Here is a 24,103-nt window from a genome sequence, read left to right on the forward strand (position 1 = left end):
AACAAACACCGGTTATGAGCTAAAGTTCCTTTAAAACAAACACCGGTTATGAGCTAAAAGATGCACAGATCAGTTCACAAAAATGCATGACGTTTAAGCAGGGAAATGGAATTGTAAGGGTGTTTAAGTAAGTTTGTGGCCTTGTGAACAGCACACAGTAGCTGCAAAAGCTTACCTATATATATTTAGTGAGATCTAGATAGAGTGCTAATGGTGGGTAGCGAAGGAAGAGTGTTGGGCGAACTTACCCAGATCTGGCACTTAATAAGATATAAGTTTGTGGCCTTGTGAACCTAGCTCACAGTAGAGGTGGAAGCTTAGCTTTCTAGATCCAGTGAGATAAGGAAAGAGTGCTAATTGTTGGGCATGAAAAAAGTGTTAGAGGAACTTACCCAGTGCTGTCCCTTTGTTCAAGTGATTTAACCTAATCGGATTGATAATATAAAAGTGACACTAGTACATAACCGTACAGATTATGACACTACTGATTAAAATTTCCTGCTAGTGATACTTCATTTTTTTCTTTCCATTCAATAATGTCTGGTAACAGCAAGCACACACTCATTTGGAAATCCAAATTCTTATTAAACTTGCTGCACGCTCCAGTTTTCAAACTGCACACCACTGCTACTTCTATTGACACCCACAACTCATACAGTATCCTCAGAGGTTTTACACCCCACAACTCGTACCATTATCCTGAGGGTTTTTGTCTTCAGGATGGTTGATTTCCACGTCCAACTATTTGTCTCCATAAGACAGCTGCTGAAAAACCACGTCCAGCCCAGGAAAAGAAGTAATTTTTACCTCTTTTACTGCCTTTCTTAACTAAGTGATCCTAACAGGATATATTATAGAAATTGAGTCCTCCATCGGTGGTTTTTAGCTGAAGAACAACTCTCCACAAATCGCCATTTTTGGTTTCTACTCACTACTCCACACAAATCACTAGCAGACCAAGTTGCCTCGCACAAACTTGAAAAAACCCTTGTTTCCAACTGTTGGCAGGAACCCGTGCAAGAGTTGGTACTGTCTAACTGTGAACAAACTTTGTACTGTGCATCTAATCAAAAGGGGACATTACACCACCTATGAGATACTAGTTCATGAAAAATTTCACTCTCAATCGTATTTATCAAAAACCTATCTTCCACAGCAGTTCAAAATCAGGAACAACAGGAAGTGTTTTTGGGATGACAAGGGTACATCAATAAATATTTACAAGGTACATCAATGTATATTTACAAGATGACCCTTAGACTGCCATCCCCAGCCCTGAATCACAATGGAATATGGATTTGTGATAATCATCTTTGAGAATGAAACTTTCATGAACTAATATATGTGCGTGTGAATGAACTTTCCAATCTCTCTCTCTCTGACTCTTAAAACAATACTGTACTATATGATCTCTGACAAAACCTGCAGACCAACCACATTCCAGAAAAATTTGTGCCTGCACTTTCCACATAATAATACAAAGTACCAGACCAAAGCCAATGCATCTTTAATCTCTTTTCCAACTGACCATAAAAACAGACACTAATACCACATTGAAATTTTTGAAGTTCTGACTGTAAGGTTTGAACAATAAAATCAGAAACTTTTTGCTGTTAGTGTTCAATGTTACAAAAACTTGTATCATTAAGACAACAAATCTGGCTAATGATATTTATTGTTGTTTAACTTAATGACGTTGCCACTATGATCAAATTTATTGTTGATATACTGCTTTTACTATATATTTATTGCTGCTGTTCAATGCTGTCATATTATACTGCTGTTATAATGATGTCATGATATATTTATATGCTCTGTTTTAATATCATGAATGAATTTAAACATTAAAAAAAATTGCTTTGCTGTTAAACATCTGGCTGGCTGTCCCTGGGATGGTCAAAGGAGCATCTCAGACATCTATTGCCATCTTGGAGATTGGCCAAATATCACTGCAGAATTTCCTATTTCTGCAACATATTTCAGAATCCTTACAAAAATTTCAAGACATTGGTGCTGGCTCGGGGGCATCCACTGCCATCCCACGATACCTGAGAGACCACTGGGGATGACAACAGCAGTTCGAGAGCTGTGGACAGATCTCCATAGACGAAATAAGTTATTAAAAGAATCTTTCCAGAATTAATTATAAAGGTTAAACATATTTCTACAATATCATCTTGTTCAGAGTGAACTTGTGCTATGTGGCCAAGGCCCGTGAAAAGAAACTTTTAGATTAGTGCAGTCAAGACACTTTTACTGCTTCTAAAACTATACTGAGTAGCATAGTGATAGCTAATGAAGACAGTTCCATAAGAAGAAAAGATTTATTGTATACCTAAATTTATGCATTCAGATAATGTGTATATGAGTTACCCGTTAATGGGTTTCCAAGGGTTAAACCCAAGGTCACCGGGAGACGGGGAGACTTTGAGGTCTCCGGTACTGGTACTGGTACCGGTACGGCAATTTTTCAAATAGGAGGCGGGGGTACTTGGAGACGGCAATTTTTTTTTTTTTTTTTTTTTAAAATAAATTTTTAATAGTTTAAACTTAAAGAGTCTAATACTAAAAGTAAATACAAAATTTCAAAATTTCAAAATAGTAATACCGTAAGACTAAAAGACTAAAGTAAATAATAAATTAATAATACTAGTGTTGTCACATTAAAAATTAAAATAGATTCATAGAGTCAAACTGTCAAAGATTATAATAATAATAAGCGGTCAGATACAAAAGTATATTACTGAAATAGATTTTAAAACCTGACAAATTGGCATTGCTACAAAAAATTTGTGAAAATTATTGAATTATTCAACATTGATGCATGCATAGAGACACACTTAGGATTTCTATTTTCTAACTAAGATTTAGGATTGCTTAGTTTAAAAGGGAGTAAATCATTTTGTAATAGTGTTTTTTTTCCAGTTACACAGATTCAACTAACAAAGATTCCTATATTGGTACTAGGATATTGCCAACAGCAGATAAACAGGTACGAATAACAAATACGACTTATACATCAAACTGAAACATGCTATCCTCTTGAAAAAACAGAAATATGGGACCAAATACATTCATGTTAACATACATAAAACCTCTAGTCTATCACTGTTATCGCTGAGTCTTTATCAACAAATAGATGCTTGGTTTTCATGAGGAATAATACTATTATCAAGCATTTGCATATCAGATTTCTGTAACATATGTAATACTATCTTCTAATGCACTAACAACAGTTTTTGCACCCTAATTCCTCAACCGCATAAATTTATGTGATTTGGGATCTTTACTGCAATCCTGTACAGCTTCCAATATGTTGTCTTAGACTTGTATCGTGTTCCTGTAGGTGACGTACATCACCAAGCAGTTGTTACAGAATTCATATAGTACCTTAGATTTTTGCATTAAAAACATTTAAATGAGGGCTAAAATATATAAAATTATTTAATATTATATTTTACATTTATATTTTATTAGGAGACTTCGGGGAGACTTCACTTTTTGGATTAGGAGACGGGGAGACTTCAGGAGACTTCATCATGAAGTCTCCAACCTTTTTTGAGGTCTCCGGAGACGCGAAAAGTCTCCGAGACGCGTCTCGGTCTCCGAGACGCCACTTTTAGGGGGGAGACGGGTCTCCTGGTAACCATGGTTAAACCTTTAGTGGAGCAAAGAGATAGAGGATAATGAAAGTAAGATGGGGAAAAGTTGGATTAAGGTTCACTTTAATGGCCCACAAAAGGTAATCCAGGTTGCAGTGGAGCGGGATGTGCAATTTTAGATGCAGAGGATAATATTCTGGCTTTAGGAATGAAGGCATTGCCAGTAGGAACAAACAATGTTGCAGAATTTGCTTAATGAATGGCAAAGAAACTAGGGGTAAAGAAAATTCATCTAATTGGAGACTCACAGATTGTAATTAATGGAGAAATTTAGGGTAATATGGAGACTTGGTTTTAGACAAGTATGTTAGAACGATTCAGTGGCTTTTAGAGGGATTTGAGGATTTTCAAGTTAGTCACACTAGGCGGGAAGGGAACGTGCTTGCGGACAAGATGGCTAATGTTGGAGTTGATCTGCAAGAAAATATAGAGATGGTGGAGGGCAATAGATCAATTAACTTCTCATCCCCCTAAAATATAGTTTTGTAATTGATTTACAGTTCCTTTATTGGAAGTGACAGAGCAATTAGGAGGAGGAGAGATCGGCAACTTGGGTGCAGGTGTTGTGGTACATGGGCACATGCTAGTGATTTATGGTTGTGGGAAGAGATTTCAATGATAGATTGGCGTCGTTCCTTGTGACGCAAGGAAATGGAGAGAACTTTCTAGATTTAGGAGAGAATTTAGCAGCTCTCAGAGTAGGGGTCGATGCCAGAAAGCAGAGAGGAGAACAGCAATAACAGTAAGAATGGAAGGAAGTTTTTATTAGATGATGCCAAAGAAACAACAGACTCTAAGCCGATGAAATCACACCAAGGAGGTTGGGAGAGGTGTTCCGTGTTAATGAGGACTTTCTCAGAATTCTGTGTCAATTGTTCAGGAAGGAGTTTATTGGAGGGGGATTTTCGTCAGGCATTTTTGACCCTGTGCTGTGCACGAGTTTTTCTGCTAACACAAGACAAAGCAGAGAGGCAGGAGTGATAGAACTCTACGTGGAACTGGAAGGGTGTTTGAATTTCCAAAAGTCGTCGTATTAAGCTGAGGTCAGGGTTGGTTTTTGCACAACAGAGTCGCTGGAGGCGCACTGAAGGACCAACAGAGGGGGTGCAACCGTTCATGGTTTTTGGCTCCAAGGAGCCAATTTGGAAGCTGGTTGGGGAAGCAAGGGCGGCATGGATGAGCTACTGCATTTCATCGCTCAGTGGGAGGAGGACCAGCAAAGGATGGAGGAAGAACGGAGGAGAAAGCCGAAAGCAACATCAAGCAACGTTGCAGAAAGGGATGGCAGGGCTAATCCCCAAAGCAGTGCCACCTCCTGTTTTAGGCAAAAGGAAGAATAAGGTTGAAACAGTGGGAGGTGTAATGTTCAATGAGTCCAGGGAGGCTATGCTTAGTCACTGGGATCACCATGAATAAGCTGCAACGTATGAAGGAATAGGCAAAACCAACGCATTTAGGCCTTTGTTGTTGAATATGTAGAAACTCTATGAACTAGTTCTTTAGAAGTAATAAAATATTAAAAACATATCACTTATCAAAAAGAAAAATATGTTCATATAAGTTATAATTGAAAACAAAACCTGCACAACAAGAAACTATTAAATTAGTGCATTCAAGTCACTTTATTGCTACTAAAACTATACCAAGTAACATAGTTAATAAAACAATTCTATAAAAACAAAAGATTTATTGCATACATATATGTAGCATTCAGGTTATATGGGCATATGTGTACGAGTTATGTTCTAATTTATCTTGTTTAATATGTGGGCCTGTGACTGTTCTAGTGCAATAATAGATATGCCATTGTTCTATTGTGACATGGCACATAAACCGTCCAATAAATGGATCTTTTAAAACCCATGGATAGGCAGGCTCATCACATGTAGTTAGGGTGTTAATATCAATAGCTTGTTTAAACAAGCAACAACTTTTTTATAGAAAAATATCAGCCAAAAATTAAATATTGCTTCAATTATGAAAGGAGTTAACTATTTGCCTGAACCACTGGACAAGGATTAAAAAAAATCGCGCTAATTATTTTGAAAATGAAGAAATTGTTATTTGTGTAAATCTCTAGAAAAGGATTGCAATATTTCAATATTTAAATTTGAGAAGATAATTTCCTACAATTACATTTTGAACCAAGAGTTTGCTACATTTAGATTAACCTGGATACTGCTATATTCAAATCAGAAATGATTTTGCTACATGAAAAATGAAATCATATCTTATGCATAGCAAGAATGCAAATCGAAATAGATGATTTTAAATGTATTAGTGTTGATCCTATTGATGCAAAAGATGGCACTTAACAACAGCATTGATATTTATGTTGTTCATAACTCTAAATATCATTGTTTGCGAGTCCAATTCATGGTATTGATTTGAAGTCTATATAGTAAACGCCATTAGAGATATGGAGGACGTGAACTTGGAAGAAAGGTAAACAAAATGTTGCTCTATTTGAGCCTGATTTTACACATGGAAGTGTTAGTTTGGTTCATTCATAAAATGATGAAATAATTTTATGAATACCTATATTGGATGTGGAACCTAAAGCGTCTGTTGCATAGAAAGATCCTTCCAGTTGTCAGAAAAAAATTCAACTACAGCTAAAAGGCATCTGAGCACTTTGTCAGGGTCTCATTAATCATTCATGAAACATCCAAGATTATCTTGTCAAGAGAGACACTAATCCAAACCTTATTACAGTTTTCAACTTTCAACATATCCAAAAGGGTTAAAACTAAAATGGTATGACGAGCACTTGTTAACAAGATTGCCTATAGATTGGTTTATGATAGACAATGGATTTCATTTGAGTAGATATTTAAGAAGTCAAAAAAGGCTGGTCGGTAATAAAGCCCCTCTGATCTTACCATTCTCATGATTCTTCCATCCAAATTGATAGCCATAAGAATGACCACACAATCAGCATATTCTTTCTTTGATGAGTTACATTGGATTTGTTTTCAAACTGCAGACTAACATGGTTAACAGATGTCGGGATGATTGGTTCACAATCTTGTACGGTGCCTACAAGACAAAGCTTGTCTAGTTCAATTGCTTTTTTAGTTGCTTATATCAACCTTCCGTGGTATTCCTTGCAGTCTGGTGAGGGACTCTATGTTCGAGCCAATTCAAAATTTAATTCCAAGCTCATACTGTTACATATTGATCCTAAAATACTTTCAAGGAACCAGTTGTCTTAAATGTACAGACTTGAGAACAAAATGTACAAACCTTCAGAAATACACACTTTGATCAGTCTTTCAACACCAAAAACTAGTGTTAAAACTGCCGCTATGATGCATCACTTAACACAGAATTGACATCTATTTCGAGAGTTGTTAACTTTTGTTGTTGGTATCTTGGAGTGGTAATGTTTGTTGCCTTTCAATGCAGAGATTTAAGAAACAACTGCCCTAGATTTTTCTTCCTTATATATTACACTTAACAGATCTATCTGCATCTTCAGACATTGATTTATTATTCTTTTTGTTGTTTTTTGTAATCCTTCCACATTTATAAAAATAACAAAAACCTAAAAAAATATGTTTTCTTTCAATAAAGGAAAACAATTACAGTACTATATTTTATATATACATAAAGATCAAGTTGCAATACAGTCTAACTCTGATAAGGGAGTCCAAGAAAAACACAAATCTGTTCAAGGAAAGCATTTATTTTAATATATTTGATAATCCTTGTGGGGGGGTCCGAAGACCAAGATACAGCTGAAAAAAGAGAACAAAAGAGTTACATGTCCGAACAGTAATCACAGAAAAAATGCTTCACCAATGAGCATCAAAGACATACAGGATTCGCCCATAGAGGTCACTGTTTGAAAAATACATTCATAAAGCCCAGAATGAACTCAAATCCATTACAGTATAAACAATACCTCTGCCTCCAACACCATTACTGTCGCCTCCTCCACTGTCTATACAGAAAAACTTCCAAACTCTCCATTCAGGACTAGTCTAATGTACCATACCTTTCATCATGGAAAGAGGCTTCAAGTTCAAAAAGTCATTAATATGACCACATCACCTGTGTGTTGAGTGGCGACTGAGGGGTCATGCAGTGCTGCCACTGCAATCCATCACTACCGATTTCATTTGCTACATTATTACAAGCAGTGATTGCTTGTAGTGGCGAGATTGGATCCTCCTCCATCAAAGCCTCATTATCATCATCTATCATCATGTGGTCCTCATCTGCAGTGACATTATCACAACCTGCCTTTTGATCTGATGAAAACTCCTGCACGCATGTGGGAAATTGTGAAGGCATCCATGGAACCACTGCAAGGCGATTATCTACAGGTTTGCTTGCCAATGCCTTTGTGTTTGATGCAGGATCAGATTGTCTTGCAAGATGAAATAGGTCAGGCAAGTTTCCCCACCCTTGAATCTCCCATGCTGCTAGCATCACAGAAAATTTTAGTGCCACCTCATACGGTTAAAGCTACATTTTATTTTGAGATTTTTACAGCTAAAACAACCGAATCCACTTCAGAATAGAAGATACCTACAAACCACTACAGGGTGTTTATCCTATACAACCATTAGTAAGAATTCCCATTAACAAAAAACCTAGAACATACAATGCATAATGAATTGATTAGTACCCTTATGGTTTGAAAAGTAATTCGTGTTGAATTTGATTGGAAGATCAGGTGAGCCAGCTGCTGGAAGACCTGGAAAAATTGGAGGATTGACTGGCTTGTAGAGCACAAGTGCCTTTTCATCACTGGGAACATATGGTAAAGGTTCTGTAGCCATTGCAGAAAGCTCAGCTGGCTGCTGAAATTCTGATATTTCCACAGGATTTGGCATTTCCTGCATTTGCATTGGCACATCGTCGCATGATACCCCTAAAACTTCTTGCTCTCCACAAAAGACTGTAAACTCGGGATTCTGTTTTCCAATTTTCACCACTTGATCAGACACATTTTCTAAACTGCATAACCAAACACACTCCAATGGCTACTCATAAAAAAAAGTCCAGGATCAGCCATATTTTTTCAACTACATAACCAAACATACTACAATGGCTACCCATAGAAGACACGTCCAGGATCACCACTCTTGAAATATTGCTATAACAATGCATTGAACGAGTGCTAGCTTTCAAAAAAATTTAAAAAAACTCCACTGGTGACAACTTTACCCTACTCAAGAAGCAAATTCTTATATTTCTTCAAATGTTTTCTATAATTAATAATTATAAAGGAAGAAACACTTAAATATCACTAAAGTTTCCAGAGAGGTTGGCTTCATAGCAACTGACCACCTGATCTTCCTTTCTTACCAAAATAAAATCTTTTATATAGACAGAAGGCAAAGCCTACATACAGCATCACAACAATATAACAAGACATCCAATTGACCCTATTCAAAAAAAGGGCATAAACAGCAATGTCTGTGCATCTTGCAGATCCTAAAATTGATTAGAGAGTAGACTAAAAACTCGAATACCAAACTTAATTTTGGATGGTATATTATGTATAATAAACCAAGTAAACACGGTGCACATAATATTACTATTCCTTTCCCAGAATGTTTCTCCTTCAAAGTTTGCAGCTTGGATGTAAAATTGTAAACAAACCAATCTCAGACACAGATACAATTCTCTGATGGGACACCTACAGGAAGTAAGCCCTGTGTTCTACCCACACTGAATGACTTATGAAGGATTCCAAGGAAGAAACTATTGCTGCAATTATTTGTTGGGTGATTGCATACAACTGAAATATCAGAATAAAAATAGCCTGCATCCTAAAGTGGACAGCACCAATTGCTTTGGAAAGTAGTTTCAGAGATTTTTTTGGTCAGGGGTCTGACACTTTGCAGAATGTACCCAAATTTTATCATTGCCGAACTGGCAGCCTTGTGTCCACTCAAATTTTCTCTGGCAGCAGCTTTTCAAATAAAATTATTACAAATGGCTCTCAAATTTTATAGTTGTGGTAACCCCACATAATTTTGCAATTCATGCAGCCAAGTAACCTAAAAAAGCCTGCTACATTGCCACTCCGCCTAAGCCACTGGTTTAAAAATATCAGACCATTGAATGTGAGCTCCAAGTTAATAATTATCATTACACCAAACCCATTTCACCCTACCAGTATTAAAAGTGAAAATGTCACTGGGAAGCTAAATAAATTCCAGCCTGCCCCTGCCAGACCGTCAGAGATGGAAATAACATGTTCAGCATCATTGCAGGGCTAGGACTGCTTGCGGACCCTATGCAGGACCTACAGTAGAGTGTTGGTTGTGCCCCCCACGCTCGGAGTCCCTGCTGGGCTTCCGTGCTCGCAGATCTTAGGTGTTGGACTCAGAGAAGGATGAGGTCCCCCAGATTTGTGGCCTCACTAGTTCGTAGCTTCAGATAAAAGTGAAATATTACCAATAAAGAAATAATTCCAGCCTGCCCCGAAGATAAGTTAAAATAACATATCTAGCAAAGTAACTTCCATGTCAGTAAAATAATCCCAAACTTCTACATGCAACTTCTGCACTACACCAGGATGCAACAAAAATATGTATGAACAATAACGCGAGCAACAAAATGACCCAGAATGCACAATAACTCTAGATTTCAACAGCTGATCTTGGCCAATGAACTATTTGTATAGCTTCTATGGATTTGGGCGAAAAAAGAGATCGAAGCCTATTCTACAGAGTATTATTTATTTCTCTGATCATTAACCAACTTTGTATGAGACAGATGGAAAGTAAAAAAGCACGCTTAGAAGATTACTGATTTTAGAATTCAATATTAAAACTATTGACCAAAATTCCTGAACTTAACGACTGCTGTGTTCCTTAAAACTGCCCCTAATCGGAAATTTTGCAGCACCATGATTCACATTTCACACTATGATTCACATATCAAGTTGCGACCTCTTCAGTTACGATTCACAGTTTGTAGTACGTACTATTTAAAAATCCGACCAATGCCAGGAAACCTAACCAAACGATCAATTTCAATTATATCATTACCAAGGCAAACTTAAATGAATGTTTAATACTTCATTTATTACAAACCTTAACAATGCAGCTTACATACCCTAACTACTACCAACCCTAGCGCCCTAGAGTTTTTCCTCTAAATTTTCCGAATTTTCTTGATTCAATAAACCGTACCAGGTCCAAACAAAAGCAAAACACCCGATTGCCTTTTCCTTATTTTTTCTCAAGCTTGTAATACGATACTTAAAAAGGGGAAAAAACATAAATTTGAAACAATATTTTTACAGTGAGACCGCCAAACAATCCCGCCATGAAAGTTACCCATACTGTAATAAAAAACCACACATTACCAGACGGAATCTTTTTGAAGACGCCAATACATCACCATAACAATATTCTGCTTCAATGTCAGCTGTCCCCTTTCTCTTCAGACGACCAGTTGAGCTATTCGCCATTTCTACACTCTAAATTCCCCTGCTTATGAAAATATTCGAATAAAAAGTCGTATCAAAGACTTGAAAAGAAAAGCTGCAATCGGCCCGCCAAATCAAATGAACATATAAAAATATATAGTAAATATAAAATCTAGGGGACAAATTTTACTCAGATTCGTACTTTACAAAATGCAATTGAAGAATTCTATTGAAGAATTCTATTTAAGAATTCAAACCCTCTCACACCTCCGCTCTCCAAACCCTTGCGTATCTCGCTGTTGTTTCTAGTCTGGGTTTTATAATATCAGAATATAGATTCCCTCCCTACTTTTCTCGAGATTCCTCTAGAACAATTTTATCGAACATGTTACTATTCTTAACTGTATCCAATCAAACCCGTACAAATATTTAAGCATAGATAAATGAACAATTATTATTATTATTTTTAGTACCTGCCGTAGGCAGGATAGTAATGGAATCACATGAGTTCCATATTTAGTACCTGCAGGATACTAATGGAATCAGACGAGTTTCATATTAGTTGCATAAGTAAAAAATTTCATGCATATACTAATGCTTGCAAAAGATTTATGAATTTGCAATTTTTTTTTAAATTGAAACATACATTTTTCTTACAAATTCTATTGGCTCATGGGAAAAAGGCAATGAATAAATTCAATTTTCATTAATTGCAACTTTATCTTTTCCACATTTGTGACAAGTGGATAAACTTTTCCAAAAATAAATCATTTCTCTTAATAAATGCATTAATTTCAATTTTATCTTTTTCCACATTTGTGACAAGTGGATAAACTTTTAAAAAATATAGAGTTTAATCCAAATAACTCTTCTTCTTTTTTTAATTATAGATATTTTTAATTGATGTTTATTTTTGTAATTTATAAAATGTTATTCAAATATAGATATTTTAATCAAATATAGAGTTTAATCCATTTAACTTTTTTTTTAAAAAATTATAGAATTTTCTTTATATCTTATATTTAATTAGTTCAGAAATATCTTTCGTATGATAAATGTTCTTTACGATGTCATCTGATTTTAATTTAGCATGATTCTATAATGTTTATTTATATATTTTTTTATTATTGTAATTAATATATATCATTGCAGTTATATCATTTAATAATAATAATATACTAACTATACTCTGTAATTTAATTTAGTTTAGCACTATAATATTATATTTTTCATTACTATTTATTTGTTATATTTATTAAATTAAATACATTATATTTCAACCAAAACCTGCTTTAATCAACCATAAAATCATGAAGGCAGGAGCTTTGGCACAAGCGCCCCTTGTTATGCATAGCGTAACGAGATAATGACAAGTGTATTAGTTATTTTAGGAAAATATATATGGAAAGTGTTTATCTATCTCATGCAAGAATTTTCTTAAATATATAACTTATTATTATTATTTTAGTAAATAGGTTGAATTTAAATTGATGTTTTTATGTATTAATAGTTTTAGTCCTTGTTTAAGAGTCGAGTTTTAATCTTCTTCTTTCTAATTTATTTGTCTCAAAAATGGTGCATGAGAAACATATAACCTATGGTCTTGTTCATTTAATTATATTAATTGAATTTTTATTATGCTATTTTTAATTTCTTATTGGTGCAAGTTATTTTTGTCAGTGGTTTTTTTATGTTATCAACCAACAAATTCTTTAAATATTGTATATTGTCTCACGTGGCATTGGAAAAATAATTCGCATGGATAGTTCATGCTTCCACATTTGGCATACATACACAGGCAAGTGAAAGCACAAAGGTGTTTAACACACTCAATGCACCATAGTTTGTAGCACTTTTCTTTAATTTGTTGAAAGATTTTCCCCTAAACCATCCTTAGAACTCTCTAGGTCCTTTTCAAAATTGTTTTTCCCTTTGCCTTTGTCCTCAATATTGGATTCTTCTTTTGGTACATCACCATTATCGTCATTGTCTAATACATCTTTGATCCTTGTGGCTGACTATTGCCTATTCCTTTTCCCCTTTGTGAAGCACAATGTAATTGTTATAGAAACTTTCATATGCATATTCATGTGTCTATTATCATGTATTGTCATGCATAACTTCCTCTAAATTGCACCCATTATTCATGTTGCAGCTCTTATTTGTACTACACCTGCCAAGATAAAATATATACACAGGGCAAGTGCTGCCACAAGATAATCGTACAATGAACTTGCATTCTTCCTACGGCTGCCATATTTTAAAGGGGACCATCATTCTATCTAGTAACATTTTTTCCAAGAAGACTACTATTTTTAATAATGCCACCATTCTTATTCTCAAGAAGGTTGTTATTGTCCATAGAACAACCATTTTTGAAAGAAACACCAATGGGATATCTTCAACTATCATAGTTTGACTTTTAGATTTTATAGTGGATAAAGCATTGTAAATCGTCTAGAAGTTCATGCAATCATAAACTTTCTAGTGAATGGTCTATCAATGCATAAAGATGAAATAACAGTCAATATGACACATACTCAAAGCATTGTTTCTAAGCTTGAGGAAGAAATTGTGCACTATTATCTCAAGTTGTCGGCTTTGGATTTGGGCTCTAATGGTTGGTCAAGAGCAATATTCAACCAATAAGCACAATAGGTTTGCTTTTAATATTTCCTTTCAACTGAGTTAATTTTTTTAGTCTTTCCCTTTGATTCTGCTTTGTATTGAATGGTCAAGAACCTATAAAAATTTGGTTGGGAATCACACATGCAAAAGTATAAATGCAATAATTTTTTGTATGTTGTTGGGGATTATTTTACTATCAAGACTATATTGTATGTACTTTCTTCAATTTGTATAAGGTTTGAAGACTCTATGTATATAGCTTTGTATTTTTTCCTGTGAATATTTGTATTAGACCAACAAAACATATTTCCTCTTGTGCATATATATAGAATAACCCTCAAAATGTTTTGCAATATTATTACAACACATATTCTCACACATTTTGGAGAAAAGAATTATGCCTATATTTTGCAACAAAATGCACTTTAGCTTATATACATTGTAGATAATACATAAATGTAAACAATTGTTGGAAAGCACAAAAGATCTCTCAAGCAATATGTCTTATTACATATTTGTTAAGTTGAGGTGTTCTTGTGTAAAATAGATGTGGTTAAGAAGTTATGCATAGAAAAGGTCTAAAATGATTGCTACAAATGATGTTATTTTATTTTCTATGATGCTAGCCTCATACATGCACATTGTATAAATGTGTCTCTTATGATAGGGTTGATTTGTTACATTCAAGGGATTATAAGGAAGTGTCAATCACATGTTAGGCTGGCAGAAATAGCAGTTGTAGGAGCGTCTATAGATAGCCAAAAGGAGAGAAGACATTGTGGAACAATTGATGTGACATCTCCAAATATTTATATAAAGATAATGGATCCTCATTCTGGTCTTCCTGACTTTGGGGTCCAACAGTTATGAAAGGTATTTTTTTCTTCCTTCCCTAGCTTTTTATTTTTATTCCTCACAGTAAGGTATGTATGTACTCAAGTCTCTACGGAGTGTTATGTTGTAGAGTTGTGAGCTATCCTATTGTCTAAACTCTACACACATTTACATATCAAGATGGTAGGTTTCATAGACCTTACAATAGACCTTGTTTCTTCTTTTTGTCTAAGATTCATGAGAACTATAACCTATGTTAATGAATTATAGTCTACTTCAGCAATTGAGAAGCCAATACATCAGCTTTGGATGAAAATGGGGGGCTATGTATAGGTGACCTCTACTACATTTATAATGAAGGCTATCTCTTCCTAGTAGATAGGCTTAAAGAACTCAAAAAATACAAAGCTTAGCAAGTATTGAAAAAACATTGTTGTGCATTTTTGTATAGGTTGTTGCAACAGAATTAGAAGTACTTATTGTTTCTCATCTTGGGATTGTTTATGTAGCTATGATATTGTAAGAAATATTTGGTTTTGCATGAAACATATCCAATACTAGTCTCAATCAAATAGGCTTAAATGATGATGCCACATTCAACATTTTTGTTGCACTTATTTAACTATTTAACCTACTATTGTATCAAGTATAAGTTGGTTGATTATACTTCAGAAAGTGTAACCTGTGAAACAAACAAAATTTAACATAAAAAGGTTTATCATCTTTGGCTATGAAATCTTGAAGAAAATTCACATACAAACTTACAATAAGAATAAAAAAAACATTATGGCACAATTGTTATGTTTAGAATTTAGGTAAGTCTATTCTGATTGTTTTTCTTTTGTTGAAAAATTAGCTCATGATTTTTGGGCTCTATTCTAGTTTGCATTTCAGGCTATGACTACTTTAACTATAAGTAAACCAATAAAGTGAAAATGATGGCTTTATAGTTAGCGTTCTTGTATATTTGACTACACACTAAGTGCTTTCAAGGTAGATTTTATATTGTAGTTTGAATCTCTGTTTACCCACGTTTGTGTAGACATTGAAAACCATATTTAGTATTATAATTGACACAATCTCACTTCATATGAAGAAATGTACACACTTATTTATTTTTATACATGTTGCAATAGATATCATAGCCAAAGTTCAATGAGAAGCTATATATTAGTATGTCTCATTTCAGGTTGTTGGAAAGATGAGTGTAGCATGCTCTATTGTATCCATTGCTACAGAGAGGCTCTTCTTTAGAAACATTAATTTTCAACCAAATAAAGCTAAAAAATTCAATTTGATTGGGTGTCTCTTCCTGTAGAGGTGAAAAGAGTTATATCTCTAACAATATACTTTCTTAAGAATTTGGTTTTTGTTTAGCCATACCAATGGTCACATAATCACATTCAGAAGGGTTCTATCCTTGGGTAGTAAAGAATCATGTTGTAGCCACCTCAAGGATGTCTCTACTTTAGAAGGAAAAAAAAAAAAAACTTATCTAAGGAATCTTTTTTTAGCGAGATTGTCTATAATTAGGTTGAAAATGATAGGTTTAGAAATGTATGAATAATTTTAAATAGATGAGCCAAGTAGAAATTGGAACAAGGAATTTAGTCTCTCTATCTACAATTAAAGCTATGAAATCAAATTAGTGTGTTATATATCTTCACCCATAATGTGTTAGGCTTGGTTTGGTGTTTGGGTTGGTATGTGTAGTGTAAAAGATAATAAATTTTGATTCACATATCAATTATTAGCTTATAAGTAGTTTGATGCGTGTGTGTGTACACACACACACACACACACACACACACACACACACACACACACACACACACACAGAGTTGTATAGAAATTCATTATGAAAATGAGACAAAGAATGAATGTCATAAAATATTTTTGAAGTTTGTTATTTATTTATTTCATCAATAAAAGGCCTAAGCCAAATAGTTTTATTAATTTAAACTCATAGATGAGTTTGTACATTTTCCTCTCATTCAAAACGGGCACTGGTAGGAAAGAACAAAGTTAAGAAAACCTCCACTCTTTTTACATTACTAAAATTTGACTTGCATTCTCATTATTGAACTTCTTTTTGAAGCTTGATTGCTTTTTGGATTTCCCGCTTTACTGTGTCCTCGTGATTCCAAAGTTTGAAATTCAAATCACTAGATGTTTTTTTCCTGCATACTTTCTTTTGGCTAAGATCCTTGTTAGTAGTAATAAATCATAAAAATCACAAAAAATCAAAAATATTTATATAAATATTTTTTTTCTTAATAAATAGAGAACGTATATTTTTTCTTTCACCTCTTTTTAAATTTAAATTTATTTTATGATAGAGAAAAAATTGAATTATTAGGAAAGTTACTATTAACAATATCTCATACTAAGAGACACAAAGAATCCTAGAAAACCTAAATCTGGAAGAGGAAATACACATTTGTGCAATATGATAATATATAAACAAATTAAACTCAAATTATTAGTGAGTGGCTATTTAAAGAGAATGCCTAAAGGAAAAAAAAAATTTAAAAATACATCATAAATCAAGACGTCAAAAAACCTACTTATCGCATAGAAATTATGAAATGATTATTTATCCTAGAGTGATAAGAAAATTAATTGAATACTAATGCACCTTATTCTCAAATCTAGATGTGAAATATATTTGATCCTAAATTTGTTATCATATATTATCTTGTCGAGGACTTTTACAATTATTTGATTATTACCTAGTTTGATTATTCTTTATTAGAGAACCTTCACCGTCTACTCATTTGTTTGCTAATGTATCGACTTCCTTATTTCCTTCTCGATATACGTGTTTGATGCTCATTTCTTCAAATTTGTGAACAACCTTTAACACATATTCAATTTTAGAGTTTAATATCCAATTTGGTGTACCTCTTTTCCTTAGTGCATTTAAAATGATTTGTGAATCTCCTTGGATAACTAGCTTGCTTATACCTAATTCCCAATCAAGGATTAATCCTTCAATCAAAGCCTCTAATTCTGATAGATTATCTGATTATACCCTTAAAGACTTGGATCATTTTACTATCCACAAGCCTTTATTAGAGTGGATAATACAACCTAGTCTTGTAGGGCTTGGGTTGCTTCTTGAGGCCCCATCAAAATTTAGTTTAGCCCATCCTTTTGGAGGAGGTTCCCATTCACATACAACCCTAGTTTGTTTATTAGCTTTTGAATAGTCAAAGGTGGGTTGATGAGCTTAAACCAATTTTTATGCATTTCTACATCCCACTCAAAAAAAGAGCCTTCCTCTTTGTTAGAATCTCTCAAGTTATTGTTTTCTACTTCTATAATGCTTGGTTCTACTTTATTGAGAAACAAAATTACGTCCATACTTTCATTTGTAAATATTCTTCTATTTCTCTCCCTCCAAATTTTCCATTAAATTATGGATGGAGATATTTTCCATAAGTTATTGTAGACCCTAGAATGCCCTTTTTTAGGCCAACTATTTAGAAAAATTCTTAAATCATCTAGGAATGTAGTTGACCAGCTAAGTTTTTGGCATAACCATTGCCAATACTTCCTAGCAAAGGGACATTAAAATAACAAATGTTCAATCATCTCAAATTTGTTTTCATATAAAGAGCATCTTGAGGGTCCCTTGAAGCCCATCTTGGTAAACCTACCCCTCGTTAGAATTCTCTCTTGCAATGCTGCCTAGAGAGAAATTTCAGCCTTCGATAGACATATTGCATCCCAACAAAGATTTAGAGGGATATCTATGTTTTCCCATTATTGGGAGTTAATAATCATTTCATATCCTCTTTTAACACTATAATTCCCACTTTTTGAAGCACCCCAAATTTATTTATCCTATCTTTATGAATAACTTGTCTATTTTTTAGAAATTGTTCAAAAAATTGTTTATCTAGATTTGACAAAAGTTTGTTATATTTCTTATGGTGCATTATGTAATTTTTTACATTGATTTTTTTCATTCATATTCCTTTAATTGGTACAAGAGCATTCAATTTTTTATGTTAAATATAAATGTTTTTAGTAAAATGCTAAGCATAACAACTCATGTGCAAGAATGCTTGTGGTTATCGTAAGCATTAGGATGTGTGTGGCTTGTTTGTAGCAGAACCTAAAAGCTTAATGTTGATGCACCAAAGAAATTAAAACGGTGTAAACAAATGGTAAAGTTTGTTGACTGTTAAATGTTTTCTAGTTGTCATCATTATACTAGGTGTTTGAATTTAGAAACCATTGTGTTGGGAATTTGAGTGAATAAGGGTAAAGACATGTAACCTCATGAGTCATGATTTAATAAACCCCAAGTTGTGATTTCAAACCACATCAAGATTACCATGGTCTTAAATTTGACCCATAGAAAGTTGGCTTGAACTTCAAGGATTCAAATCCCCCAAAAGGACAAACAAATACAATTAATAAAGGATTTTAGATTTTGTATTATTATCAAATTCTATAAATTAAAATACTATTGGTGATCCATGAGATCTATAAGGTTTTCCCCCAATTTCAAAGTCTCTTATACACCAAGAGTTTGATTACATTTTATAATTTACTAATTTTAAATGTATATCATTATTAAAAGAAAGAGTGTGGATAAGATTTATTTAAAATTGCAATACATATATAAAAAAATCTTAGCTTAATTTAATAATATAATTAAACAACTTTAATGTTGAAAGTAGAAAACATACTTTTAAACACTATTTCGACAAAAGTTGAATGTCTATGATTTAGTTTAACAAACTCAAAAATATCTTCTTCTATCTTAAATCTTACAAATAAATATTTGTAGAAATTCACATGCAAACATTTATAGTATGTATTCAACATTGCTTGTATGCACCTCCCCATCTTCTCAATTCGTCAGATCAAATTTATCTATTCATATTTAGATTGATAAATTGTTATTTTACCACCGTCAATCTATGTATTTGATATTTTATTTTCTTTCAAAATCTACTTTACACTCTTTGAGAGGCAAGGACTCAAGCTCGAACAAAGATCTTATTTATTTTATATTGAATTTTTATCTTTTATTTTGAAAATACTATTATTGTTCATGAAATAAGTATAAAGGTAATGGAATATACAAATTACCTTTTTCATGAGCATTTGTAGAAGATACTAATCTCTAGTCCTTGAATAATGAAAGTGGTATAAATGATTGATTTGTTGGTAGCATATTATTTTCTCTAACTAATGTTAAATTCTTAACAAGTACCTTAGATGAGTATTTTGGTATCTAGGGCCTTTATCTCAAATGTGACCTTGAGATGTGTTTATTTAACGGCCAACTATCCTTTTTTTTGTTATTGGATTTTTTATTATTTCAAGACGACTAATGTTTCCCTCCACTACCTAGGGTGACCTCTATCAAATCTTTTCCAACCCATGGACATATAGGCTTAGAGTGCTAGGTCTTAAATGTGACTTGATATTTTTTTTAAGTGATAGTTTGAATAGGTTTAAATGATTGAATTTTTTTGAATGGTTTGGATTGTTTTTCATTTATGTTTAGGTGCACATGGCTTGAATATTAAGGATCCAAAAATTGAATATTCTATTTTCAAGGTGTTTTTTATATTAATAAGCAACAAAACAAGGGTGATATTCCTATAAAACAACAAGCCAAAGGGTATAAAACCATCAAGAGTAAAGCATCCTTAGTAGATTAACAACATAGTAATTTAAAAAAGCTATACTAGTTCAACAACATACTCTAAATCAAAGTTTTGACTCTAGAACCATAGTCTAAAAAATAACCTAGATCATTTTGCGGCTATTTAGGCCTTTGTTGCTAGACTTGAAGTTTGGATAGCTAAAACTCATACCAAAAATCTATAATGATGGCACCAATACATATGATATGACAATAAAACTCATTCAACAGGTTGATATGTTAAAGATGAACCTCCATATATGAGATTAGAATGATATGAGCACATAATACCAACATACTAAAATTAGCAAGCTCCCTCAAATAGAAACTATGTACAAGAATAGTCCTTATTAAAATACCAAGGAAAATTGGAAATAGAAATATTTTTGGGTGATGCAAGATTGCCTTTACACCTAGGATGTTTTTGCATCATACACCCAGGGTAATTTGAGTAGTGACCTTATCATGTATCAGGCAGTCAAAGGAAAACCAAGATGATCAACCTTGTCATGTGCTAACCATGGTGAATACTCCACTCACCTCCCTTTCTATTTGACTAGATACTCCTCATATGTTTTATTCCTTATGCTTCTTCCCACATGATTGTCCAATATCTCCCCAATCTCCAGTGTAGTTGAAGTAGATGTCAGAATACTCCATAGAGCTTTTGCAAATTCATCTCTATCACCTCCCTCATAGTATTCAATCAAATCTAAAATGTTAAAAATTGGTGATATATTTAGTTCAGCAAGCAACTCTACTTCGCAACCATTTCCAAAATCTTTCTTTTTCACTATCTTGCATGGTCCATACTTCTTCATTTTCACCTTATTACATGTACCCACCAGAAATCTCTCCTCTCTCAAATGAACCATGACTTCATCACCAATCTAAAATTCCTCATACCTCCTTTTTACATCTTCCTTAGCCTTATACTATGCATTCATCTTTGTAATGTGCTTCCTCACCTTCTCATGGATGTTCTTCAAATGTTCAAGAAAATCTCTTACTTCAACACTACTTATTTCTCATTTATCCAACTATCTCAATTAAAAAGCATTTCTAGTATTGCTCCCACATACAATCTAGAATGGTTATTTACCAATACTCCTATTGTCAACATTATTGTACGCAATTTTTTTTTTATGGTTAAATCTGAAGGAACCTTGACAAGAAGCAAGCTGAAAAATACTTGTTTACTTGCTGATTTTGAACCTAGAAGCATTAAAGATGCATTGGCAAATGATAGTTGGATTGAGGCAATGAACGAGGAAATAGAATAGATAGAGAAGAACAAGACATGGACTCTTGTACCCAGGCCTAAAAATAGGAATGTAATTGGAACCAAGTGGGTATTCAGAAACAAGTTGAGTGAAGATGGTAAGGTATCCAGAAACAAAGCCAGATTGGTATACAAAGGATACTCTCAAGAAGAAGGCATAGATTATGGAGAAACCTTTGCTCCTATTGCAAGATTGGAAGGAGTCAAAACCTTACTTGCATATGCTGCTCACAAAGGATTCAAAGTTTATCAGATGGATGTCAAGTCAACATTCCTCAATGGAATACTGGATGAAGAGGTTTACATTGAACAACCTGAAGGTTTTGTTGATCCAGATAAAAAGAACATGGTCTGCAAATTACACAAGGCACTGTATGGTCTGAAACAAGCCCCTAGAGCATGGTATGAAAGATTGCATAACTATCTTATTCAGATTGGTTTTCAAAGAACTAATGATAATAGTAGCTTGTATATAAAGGAAGGACTAGATAATAAGATTGTCTTGGCAAAAATATTTGTAGATGATACTGTTTTCACAGGGCATGATGATCTTTGCAAAGAATTTTCAGAACAAATGAACAAGGAATTTGAAATGTCTATGTTTGGTGAAATAAAATTCTTTGTTGGTCTTCAAATTCAACAAAATAAGAATGACATCTACATCACTCAATCAAAATACATCAAGGAGATATTGAAAAAGTTTGATATGGAGGATTGTAAACCTGTTGGAACTCCTATGTGTACTGGATTGAAACTTACCAAAGATGATGAATCCAAAGAGGTAGATCAAACATTGTATAGATCTATGATTGGAGAGTTGCAATATGTAGTTTATAATAGGCCAGATATTGCCCTTGCAGTTGGTATTGTTGCAAGATTTTCAGCAAAGCCAAGAGAAATTCACCTGATGGCAATCAAAAGAATAATGAGATATTTGAAAGGAACTGAAGATTATGGCTTATGGTATAAATTTGGAGGTAATTTGGATTTGAAAGTGTTTACTGATGCTAATTGGGCAGGAAACCTTGATGATAGAAAAAGCACAAGTGGAGGAGCATTCTTTCTTGGAAAAAGATTGGTTTCTTGGACAAGCAAAAAGCACAATTGTACATCCCAATCTATAGTAGAGGCAGAGTATGTTGCTGCAGCAGTAAACTGTTCTAATATTGTTTGGTTTAAGCAGTTATTGCAAGGAATGAAGATGGAAATCAAGGAACCAGTTGTCATGTTCTGTGACAATACTAGTGCAATCAACATATCTAAGAATCCAGTGATGCATTCCAAGACCAAGCATATTGCAATAAAATATCATTTTGTCAGAGAATTGGTGCAAGACAAGGAGATCAGATTGGAATATGTCCATTCAAAGGAACAAATTGCTGACATATTCACAAAGCCTTTACCTAAGGATGCATTTTTGTATCTCAGAGGTAAGTTAGGGGTCATTCCCCTATTTGAAGTCCACTAAAAATAAGTTCTAGTGATGCATCAACGCATACAAGATTGAAGATCTATTTGTTGATGTAGTTTAATCAAAAATCATTGCATATGAATCAGTACTAAAGGTACATTACAATTCACTTAACTTTTGTTGTCTTTGGCATGTGTTGTCAAAGAGGGAGAGATTTACTGTCATATCCTTCCGAAATTTGTGAGATTTGAAAAGTTTTCCATGAAGTCCCTTAACAGAGGGAGATTATTGAAGGAGGGAGAAGTCTGTTATCTTGTTGGACTTGTTTTCAAAATTCCATTCAGTTATGACATGTTGTGTTGCCATCAATGCCAAAGAGGGAGATTGTTGGATAATGTTGTCCTTGATGTCACACAAATGTCATATCAGTCATTAGTCTCAAGTTCACCGAGCTCAGACAGTCTGCAATGCAATCTACAGTGCCAACCGAGCTCACTCGGTCATCGAAGGAAATGTGGAAGATAGTGTTAACTGAGCTAACTCGGTCAACAAAGGAAAGGTGAAAGACAGTGTTCACCGAGCTCACTCGGTCAATGAAGAAAATGTGGAAGTCAGTGTTAACTGAGCTTCACTCGGTCTCCAAAAGGTAGTTTCCACTGAGCTCACTCGGTTATCTCAGGAAACTCAGTACTTACCGAGTTCTCTCAGCGATTTAAGGATTGTCACGAAGTTCGCTGTATTAACCGAGCTCAGTCAGTTAACACAGGAATTATTTTTTGAACAAGTTCACCGTGCAGGGTTGGCCAGTATAGGGATTTGCTAATTAATTACTTCTAGCCGACTGTTGTAATTGTTTGTTTAGTCAGTGATTTGAGTTGACTAAGATAATCTGAAAGGTATATATGGTCATTCAAGTTATGAATTAAAGTGTGCGTGTGATTGTGAAAAAGAAGTTATGAATGCGAATTATAGTATGAAATGAAAAGGCGAATGTTGAGCAAAGTCTGATGAAGGATCAGATGTGTTGAAGGAGCTATAAAGTTTTATTTGATCAGTAAGGATCCAATCAAGCATAACAGAGATCTGTAATCAGCAAAGATAAGTTGCACATTATATCAGGTCACTTCATTGTTGCTTTCTAACCATTGTAACAGTGAATTCAAAATCTCTTAACAGAGTTGGTTTAACAGCCATTCAATAAATCCTCTAACAAGGTGAC

General features: G+C 33.9%; 1 protein-coding gene across 1 annotated transcript; it reads right to left on the bottom strand.

The window, feature by feature from the left end:
* Positions 1-7,332: 7,332 nt before the first annotated feature.
* LOC149572189 (uncharacterized) lies at positions 7,333-11,348 on the bottom strand. The gene is made up of 4 exons (XM_089813454.1): positions 11,261-11,348; positions 10,996-11,119; positions 8,299-8,587; positions 7,333-8,089 (listed from the first exon to the last, which is right to left on the bottom strand). The coding sequence occupies exons 2-4, from the start codon at positions 11,098-11,100 to the stop codon at positions 7,701-7,703; spliced, it is 783 nt and encodes a 260-aa protein (XP_089669580.1). The 5' UTR covers positions 11,101-11,119; positions 11,261-11,348; the 3' UTR covers positions 7,333-7,700.
* Between the last annotated feature and the right edge of the window lie 12,755 nt (positions 11,349-24,103).

The sequence above is a fragment of the Cupressus sempervirens genome, chromosome 2, assembly GCF_028749045.1.
Source record: "Cupressus sempervirens isolate cs-2001-9-10 chromosome 2, ASM2874904v1, whole genome shotgun sequence".
NCBI classification, from domain to species: Eukaryota; Viridiplantae; Streptophyta; class Pinopsida; order Cupressales; family Cupressaceae; genus Cupressus; species Cupressus sempervirens.